Source organism: Octopus bimaculoides, chromosome 14, assembly GCF_001194135.2.
Source record: "Octopus bimaculoides isolate UCB-OBI-ISO-001 chromosome 14, ASM119413v2, whole genome shotgun sequence".
Lineage (NCBI taxonomy): Eukaryota > Metazoa > Mollusca > Cephalopoda > Octopoda > Octopodidae > Octopus > Octopus bimaculoides.
The window spans coordinates 39,917,359-39,927,777 of NC_068994.1; the positions used below are offsets into that span (position 1 = coordinate 39,917,359).

The 10,419-nt window shown below is 32.3% G+C and overlaps 1 protein-coding gene across 9 annotated transcripts in view; it reads right to left on the reverse strand.

The window, feature by feature from the left end:
* The window catches only part of LOC106872380 (protocadherin beta-15), a 640,647-nt gene that overhangs the window by 267,627 nt on the left and 362,601 nt on the right, over nucleotides 1-10,419 (reverse strand). For 7 of the 9 annotated variants that reach the window (XM_014919357.2, XM_014919356.2, XM_014919358.2 and 4 more), the window contains exon 2: nucleotides 6,020-9,711. In XM_014919357.2, the coding sequence (XP_014774843.1) occupies nucleotides 6,020-8,425 (2,406 nt within the window). In that variant the 5' untranslated portion in view covers nucleotides 8,426-9,711. Of the gene's footprint in view, nucleotides 1-1,880; nucleotides 2,201-6,019; nucleotides 9,712-10,419 lie in introns of those variants that run through there. The other 2 variants (XM_014919360.2, XM_052973052.1) reach the window with 2 other exon arrangements.

The window sequence follows — 10,419 nt, forward strand, 5'->3', positions numbered from 1 at the left end:
TATATATATATATATATATATATATATATATGGGTATAGGAGTCACCAACAGTACACAACATGAAATACGAAAACAAATGAGTTAAATATACAAACAACGAGAGAAACAAATGGAAAACTGGACAAGTAGCAAAAAGAATGATGCTTCATCAGTAATCGGCTGGCTATCTACTTCTCATTTCAAGCAATGAGTGACAATATGAGTCTTCGAAGACAGTTGCTCTCATAAGTACCAAAATAAAATTTAGGATTTATGGAGGGTCAAAGTTGGGAATGAAAACAGGATAGTGGAGGCTTACAAGGAAACTGAATGAAAACAAACATGGAGGGTTGTTAGACCAGGATGAGGGTAAAATAGCGAAAGCTGAAGAAATATTTTCTTTGACAAGAGAAAAGATAGAAGAGAGACATAGGGTATGTTCAGTCCTAAAAGAAAAGAAAGATGATCATGTGAGGAAAAGAAAGATGGACGATGATTTTGTGTGAGCAACAAGAGAGAGAGAAAGGGAGAAAGAAGGGGAGAAAGAGACAGAAAACAGTGAAGGGGAGAAAAAGGGAATTAGAGAAACAATGGGGGAGAAAACAGTATAGAGTAGAGTCGCATCAAAAAAATTAAGAGGGTGACTGAGTGAGAGAGGGAGGGAGATGTGTACTAATTTGGTAATATTTTCTCTCATTTAGGTAGACTAGAAATTAAGGTGGAAAAGGTTAATCAATTATATCAAGCCTAGTACTTGATCTGTGATTTATTTTATGAAACACAAGAAGGATTAGAAGAAACAAAGTGGAACTCAGCAGGATTTGAACTCAGAATATAAAATGTTTAAATCTTTCTGAGGTCAACCTTGCCTTTCACCTTCCCAGAGTTTAATAAATTAAAGAGCAAATCCTGGGGCCAGTGGTAGAGATTGACCACTTCCACCTAAATTTCTGCCTCTCTGCCTATGTGAGAAATTGTTGTTGCTGTAGTCGACGATGATGGTGATGATGATGATGATGATGATTATGAGGAGGAGAAGGAGAAGGATGATGATGATGATGTTGTTGCTGCTGCTGTTATTGTTATTGTAATTATTTCAGTTTTCACAAATATTTCTCTTATACTAAAGATAGTCTGCATTTTGCCTTTTATACATAAAACATAATAAATTGTCAAAGCTGTAAAATCATTGTATTCAATGATTTTATAGAAAACTGGAATTAGAAAGTAGTAAATTTCTAAAACATTCATCACGATATCAACTCTATTTAAAGTAACAGTCTTTATTTTTTTAAATCCTTTTGTCAGAAATAGAATAGCTGTTATACAGATAACACGTTTTAAAGACATGTACCCTAATTTCAATTGAAACCGTCATCTGAGACAAAAAGTTATCTTTAAAAGGCATGCATCTGCTTTATAAAATAGATTATTAGATTAGAACTAAAGAGAATAGGGAGGTAGTGCAGCTTTAGTATGGCATATTTAAAATTCAGAGAGCTTAAAAGAATTTTTACTCAACAACGAAGATTTAAAATTCAGTGTATTTAATAATTAGAAAGCCCGCCTTCTAATTAAGGAAAAATGGAAAACAAAAGTCATTGATTTAATGGATAAAAGAAGAATTTAAAATTGCTTCAAAATTGACAATTATTAAATGGACACAAACAAAAACAATAAAAATCAAGATTTACAATTTAAGAAAATGCATTTTCCGGAAAGGATTTTTAATAGGAATGAAAGAGGATTTTTATTATTGAAAATGGAAATGAAATTTAAAAAAGAAAAACATAAAAAAACTGAAATGCTAAAGCATTCTGAAAATTTAATTGTAAACAACTACATTACACAGAATAGAATGAACATTTCAGACATGTAATTTCAGCAACAGTAATAAATTTCAATTTTATACTTCTAAATTATTGATTCTTGAAACTTTGCACAAGTTTAAGTTACATTGAGTTGCTTCTTTTAAAAATATTTCTTAAAAAAATAAAGCTGTAATATATATATATATCTTAAAATTCAACAATATTTTGACTACAAGGGAAAACATATTTCAGACATTGTATTCAGTTGTTCATTTATTTAATGTTCATTTTCCCGAGGTAGCATGGCTTGAATGAGAATTGATTTTGAGGTTGGATTTTACAGCAGGATGTTCTTTCTGTCGTCAACTCTCACCTGCTACTTGCTTTACAAGTAAGGGATCTTTATATTCTACAGGATTGTAAAAGTGAAATACAACCAATCATAAGATCAACATCACACTGTTTTACTGAAGCAGACAAATGAAGTATGAACATCAAGGTACATATGCACACACATGCATGCATGCACGCACACACACACACACACACATGCATGCACAACAGTTATGATACTGTTTCTATCCACCAGGCTCATTCACAGGTCATCAGTGAAACTGGAGCAATTGTAGAAAGCTTGTATCTAATGTACCATGCTGAGGGGCTGAATCCAAACTGTTTGGCCACAAAGTTAACTTCTTAACCCCACAGCCATACCTTTGCTTATAAGCTATTCTTGTAATTATAGCCATACCTAAGAAAATCATATTGCTCAAAAGAACAATTCATTCACAAATTTTAATTATTTTTTTTCTTCTAATGATATTGAGTAATCTATTTTATTTTAATGATATTGTATACTCTATTGTTGAATTATACTATTATTATTATATTGCTATTGCTAATGTTGTGAATTGGCAGAGTCATTAGAGCATCTAGTTGAACGAGTCACTGTATATCTTCCAGTTTTTTTACCTTCTCAGTCCGTCTTTTATTGAGGTCATTTTTGAATTTCATCGTTCTGGGGTCAATAAAATAATGCACCAGACCAGTACTGAGGCCAATGGTATCATCATACAACATTCCTTCAGAATTGCTGGTTTTGTGCTTAAATCAGAAACAATCATAACTATTTATTGGCTGAATCTTGGGAACAGTGTTGTGTCAGTACCTTTCAAAGGCCTCTCATGACTGGTGAGATGGATTCACTTGATGTACTTAATGTTTCTCTTAAGCAGCTGTAAGTCGATGGTTGTAGGAAAAATAATAATATGCAGAGAGGGAATTCCAGAGATCCCCATTTTATAAGTCATTCATAATTTACTGGGCTTGATATAATTGACAAGACCCCTCAAATTTCTGGACACATGCCCTAGAAAGTTAGCAAATTGACAGAGTTGCTAGAGTGTCAGGTAAAGTGGTTTTTGTTGCTTTATATCATTAATCTAAGTCCACGATTCTTAGGCTGAGGGGAAGTGTACATTTGGAGGCGTTGTGAGCTCAAGGAAAGGAAGTAAATATCAAATGGGTGCTATGAGGTACTGGATATTTTGAAGGGTCCTAATATTTTTTTAAAATGTATTTAAACCAGATACAATACTTATATTTTAAAAATATTTTTCACAAATATTCTTAACAGTATTCATTCCAGCTTTTTGTGAATGCACATCACATAATAGTTAGGGTATTCAGTTCATGGTCATAAGATCATGAGTTCAATCCTCAGTAGCATGTTGCATCCTCAAACAAAACACTCCATTTCATGTTGCTCCAGTCCATTCAGTTGACAAAAATGAGTTGCACCTGTAATTCAAAAATCCAGACGTGTCACATTTTGCATCATGCTGAATCTCCCTGACAACTATATTAAGGGTATGTGTGTCTGTGGAGTGCTCAGCCACTTCTACATAAATTTCACAAGCAAACTGTTCTATTGATTGAATCAACTGGAACCCTCGTCATTATAACCAATGGAGTGCGAAGCCAGTTCTTTACATTCCCAATTCAAATCTTGCTGAGATGAATTTCACTTTTTATCCTTATGAGGTTACTAAAGTTAAGTACCAGTTAAGTACTGGGTTGAATAAACTGACTAGACTATGCTCATCCCCTCAAAACTACCAGCCTCCTGCCTAAATTAGAAATAATAATTAAGGACAGGGGCTTATCACAATCATTAGAATGTCAAACAAGATGCCTTGTGCTCATCAACCTTGAGAATGGGAATATTTCTTTATTCAATAGTGAAGATTTAAAAAGAAATATTTGAATATATATTGATGTGTAAAATTATACCAGCAAGTGATAGGATAGGAATTTTGCAGATTTCAGTTGTCTGCTTGCAAGCATCATTATAATAATGATAAAAAAAGTTATATCACTTCTTTCAAAGCAAAGTGAATAAATTCAAGTTATGTTTATTATCACTCATATAAAAATGACAGGTGACACGAAAGTGGTTTTTGTTGCTTTATATCATCAATCTAAGTCCACGAAGTGTACATCTGGAGGCATTGTGAGCTCAAGGAAGAAAAACAAATATCAAGTGGGTGCTATGAGGTACTGGGTATTTTGAAGGGTCCTAATATATTTAAAAAATGTATTTAAACCAGATGCAATACTTATATTTTTAAAATATTTTTCACAAAAATATTCTTTGTTGGGTTTAAAATGTGAGTTGGACATAGTTTTATCAGTAAGCATAAATATGGCTGGTGATAGACCAGAGGTCAAAAGTAGCTTGTGTTTGATTAAAACATTAAAATAATTTGATAGTCTGATGGGGGATTTTTTAATTTTATTTCAGTAAGGGCATTTGTAAAATGCCATTCAGAAAAAGGAGGTATTGAACTTTAAATGTATGTGAACCACTGCCCTAAAGAAATAATAATCTAAATAACAGGGACATCATCATCGTCGTCATCGTCATTTAACGTCTACTTTTCATGCTGGCATGGATTAGACAGTTTGACCGGAACTGGTAAACCAGAGAGCTGAACCAGGTTCCAGTTTGATTAGGCATGGTTTCTATGGTTGGATGCCCTTCCTAATCCCAACCATTCCAAGAGCGTAATCATAGGCATGAAAAAAATTCATAAGTTTGTGTTAATACATTTAATTCAGGGAGCCTATGATTTGCAGATGAGATCATGAAAAAAGCTGAAGCACGTCCAAATAATTAGCTTAACAAGTATTCTTTATGGTTTAATCAGAGGAAGAATAGGGGATCTATGGCTGTTTCTAGGTCCTCTGACACCGGCAAGAAGAAGGGAATAAGTTACCTTCAGATTGGAACCAACTGCATTGAATATGTTGAACTAGAATAATAATCTAACACTAAATTCCATTTGCAAAGTTTATGATTTTAAGTATTACTGCACAAACACAGCCCCACAGATGTGCTCAAAGATATACAACAATCCACTCAGGAATGCATGCACAAAACCATTTGATACAAACAGTATGTATTTATAGACCAGTTCTTGCAAAAGTAATTATTTTTTAATGAATTTAACTTGAGAAACATGTGCTCTGTTAAACAATATCAGTTATCATGAATAACAATATTTCTTAAATTTAAAAATTGTGTACATACACAAATGGTTTGTTTATAATGCTTTAAATACTTTCAGTTTTGAACAATATTTATACACACACATGCATATTTTAGTCATCTATCTATAAATATATACATATATATATAGACATACACACACATATACACAAATATATATATATACAGATACATACATATGGACATAAAATTAATAACCATTATTATTACATTATTACTAATAGTTTACTAATTTACAGATGTTGAATGTGTCTGTGTCTGTGTCTAAGTGCACGTGTGTGTGTGAGTGTGTATAAGTATGTGCATGTGCACATGCGCATGTGTGTAGCATCAGTAAATTAGCAAAATTATAGTAATAATTATTGAGGAATAATTTTAAGAAATTTTAAAATAAATTATTACTAATCTTTTAACACAAATATCATTCAATATACTGAAATGCAGACTTTAATTAATTAAAAATCACAAGAAGGAAAGAAAACGATACACTTAAGTATATAAGCTACAACTAAAATATATGATATAATATTTAGTTTGTTATTGTTTTAAAAGACATATTAGCAGGAATTACAACCAATTACTTATTCAAACATTATTAAAGTATAGATATCAGAAACGATGTTACAGCTATGAAATTAATAAAATTTATTTACTTACAGGAATATTTCCACTGGTAAGTGTTTGACAGTGGATCTCAATTGAAGGATCCCGGAGTTTTTGGCTTGATTTATGTTCTAAGGAAAGATTTCCTCTAGACCACATGTGAGGCAGATCTTCATCTTTGTCAATGTTTTGTAAGACATCAGGGCTCTCATGAATAGATGAAACTTGCTTTGCACAAGAATATTCTGATTCTGTATTCCTGCCAACATGGCGTTTCTGTGGATCTGTTCTAAATATATGTTGGCTGCCTTGTAGATTGTTTCTTCTGACAATGCAGATAGTTATGGAGACAACCAGTAATACTGACACTGTCACTGCAGCAACAATTATTATAATAAATAGATTAATATGTATTTTGTCATCTGATTGTAAATTAACTGCAGTAAATTTTGTTGAAGATTTGTTACTTACAGTCAATGTTAAAGACAAAGTAGTTGTTGCTGATAAAACTGGAGTACCACTGTCTTTGACGAAAAACTTGAGTGCATATGATCCAGCATCGTTTTGGTAAACTGTACGAGAAAAGGACAAGACGCCAGTGTATGGATTCACTGAAAACAATTGTCTATTGTTACCTTTCATTATTCCATACTTCAGAAAGGCATTCTGCCGAATATCTCTGTCTGAAGCTCTTAATGTTGTTATATCATTGCTACTCTGAGGTTGGTAGTAAACATCAAGACTGAAAGGATCCACACTGGGAAAGACAAAATATGGAGCATTGTCATTTTCATCCATAACTTCGACAATAACATTTGCTGTATCATTTAACGAAGGGGTTCCATTGTCCTTTACTAAAACTTTGAATTTATAAATACTCTGCTGCTCCCGATCTAATGATTGTTTTGCTAAAATAAATCCATAGTCAGAAATTTCAAAAGGAAGAACATGCTGGTTACTGCTAAGTAAAGCATATGTAAGGTCTCCACCAATCCCTAAGTCAGGATCTGTAGCATTAATGAACCCAACAGGGAAATTAGACTTTTCGTTTTCATATGTTAAAAATTTGAATGTTTCTTTTGTGAATTGTGGCTTTACATCATTGACATCAGTTACTTTGAGAGAAAACTTATGTTCTGTTTTCAAAGAAGGAGTTCCTCTGTCACTGCAAGTTATTGTGAAATTTATTCTACTTTCACTTTCTCGATCAACAGTCTTCTTTACTGATACTTTGTATCTCTTCTGACCAAGACTCTGAAGAGTGAACTTATTATGCTGGAGGTCACATGTCACTTGTCCATTCAAACCAATATCATTGTCAACAACTTTCACATATGCAATGAAGCTGCCAACTTCCATTGCTTCAGATATTGTTGCTGTGTTTCCAGTTAATTCTGAAAAATTTACTTCAATCACTGGAGCATTGTTTTGTTTATTGATAATATTTACCACAACTGGTACAACAGAGCTCAGAGGAGGACTGCCATTATCTCTGGCTTCAATAAATAGTTTATAAGTTTGTTTCTTTTCTGGTTTAAATTTTTTGCGAAGAAAGATTTCTCCAGTATTTTTTTTTATTTCAAAAAACGATTTTGCTCTATCAGATGTCATGGAACTAAAATAGTATGATACATTTCCATTTTTACCTGAATCTAAATCAGTAGCTGACAAGATAAGAACTGGTATCTCTTTTGCTTGTCTGTTATTCACTGTAATGTTGTAAATGTCTTCAGAAAATATTGGTGGATTGTCATTTTCATCTGTAACTGATATTTGAACATCCAAAATACCATGTTTTGATGGAGTACCCCCATCTTTAGCAATTATTTGTAACATATAATTGTCTTTTATTTCTCTGTCTAACTTATTTTCTAATGTTATACTTAGAGAGTAAGAACTGTCGACTCTTCTAGAAACAGCTAAAGTGAATGGGTCATCTTCCTGTTTTATTAATTCATAAGAGATTTGTGAATTTAATAAATGAACATCTTTATCTACAGCATTTGGTATAGCACGCATAGTTCCTCTGCCATCTGTTTCATCAAAGTTTATATTTACTTCATTATCTGGAAAAATTGGTTCATTATCATTAATATCTTCTATAATAACCTTCACCTCTAAAATTTTGGCAAATGATTTTCCTTTTCTCACAGCAATATCGACCATGACTGAGCACTCAGTGTTGTACTTACAGAGGGACTCAGCATCTAGTGACTTAGCAGTGTAAAGTCTTCCAGTTTTAGAAACATTAAACAATAAGTTTCCTATCTTATCTTCCTGGAGTTGGCTAAACCATATCAAACTATGATCTTTAGATGAAATGCTCTCCATGAATCTAGTATCTATGCCTAAATCACCAAAATATATTCCTGGATTTTCATTTTCATTTACATGGTATGTAAAATCTACACATTCATAGGAATGCATGCAAAACAGCAACATACACACCTGCATTAACATGTCTTAGAAGGTCGTATCAAAGAGTTGAATGCAACAGCTTCAGTAAGAATGGTTATTCTAGACAGTGTTCATATATTTGACAATAACATTGAATTCTGTAGTATCTAAATCAAGTGAACAGATTCTACTACATAATAACCTGGCGTGATTGGATCCTATTATTCTTATGGCATTCATTAATATAGAGTAAAAATAAAAAAAAACATCTATCCACACACACACACACACACACACATATATAGAAGTGCAAGTATGTATATATACGTTGCCTTGCACTCATAAATAATGTGAATCTGTCACTGACATGCACTCACACATACATATGTTATGTATGTATACGCATACGAGTATGTATATATCTGTATATATATCTTATCTCTAATATATATATATAGTAATTATAGGAGCAGATCATGAAATATATAACAATGGAGGATATCTGCTCTGAAAATTGCTATCAACATTGATTTTCTTGTAAAATACTGTATTCCGAGGCTAATTTTCCTGCAAAACGTTGCATGATTTAATCTTGGTTGGTACTTGTGTGACCCTGATTATTCTTAGTCACAATATACTGCAGGAAGACATCTCTCATTACCAGAGCAGTGAATGAATGCTGCTTTCATTTCTACATATTTCACCTTACAGATATTATCGGCGTTTTAAGCACCCATTTACTTGATATGTTTCAGAAGCTGGACAATTGGGAGCAGAGCACCATGGCTGAAACTAATTTCATTTGCAATGTCTTCTGACATGAAGCATCAATCACAACCAATAAGTTCATCCACATTGTTACACGGGCACATGATTTCCCATGAACTCCCAATATGCCGCTTAGCATGCATACATTGTCTGGCTACTTTAAGTGTCTCTATAAACATGTACTTGCTTCTTCGATCCAAATACAAATACTCCATGGTTTTCTTGTCTTTGTCCATAAATTGTAATTTTGTTCATTCTTTCTTTCCTTCTGTTGAATGTATATTTATTTATGCATACATAAATATATGTATGTATGTATACTATATATATGAGTGTGTATGTGTTTGTGTGTGTGCAGTGTAATGTAATAATATTTTACTATTATAAGTATCTATGTATGTGTGTGTGTGTGTGTGTATTTTTGCACAAAATAACAGATGCTTGCTTGTTGTTCGTTATATGAACAACTTTCCCAAGAGTAATGACATCCTATGGTTTACAAAGTGACAACAAGAGGTAATCACCCAATGAATGTGGAATGCAAGGGTGCCAATTTATACTGCCGCATCATGAATGTATTCCTGAAATGAAAGGTATAGAGATACATTAACCCAGTTAACAGAGATTTACAGTAAGGAAGTATTCACTCTCTGTAATGAAAATACATCAATGTTGCACAGTTTGCTTCCAGTAAAATTGAAAGCTAACGGTGTCTCATTTGTTATTTTACTATTTATTCATTTTTTATTTATTTCTGTTTTTTGTTATTTCTTATTTATTTATTTTTTTTCTGTATAATGGAAGAGGTCACTATAAAGATTATATGTATTTGTGTGTGTGTGTGTGTGTGTGTGTGTGTGTGTATGTGTGTGTGTGTGTATGCTTTACCACTATTGTAATAGAAAGAACAATAGCAACCATAAATATCAGGGAAAAAGCAAAAAAAAAAACCACACACGCACACTAAAAGGTAAGGTGGAGAAAGAAGAAAGAGAAATGAAATAATTTATAAAAAAAAAACAAAACAAAAATACAAAACACAGAATAACAGAATGAAATTATCAAGTATAAAGTATATGCAATAAAGTATTTTTTTGAAGGAATCCTTTCATATGTATATATTGTTGCCGTTGTTGTGTGTATCTGTCAGCCTTATATGAGAGCCTGTGTGTGTTTGTATTTATATGTGAGTGTGTATGTATTGTATATATATATATATATATAAATATATATGTATGTATCCTGCAATACACATCATAAATATATATATATATATATATATATATATA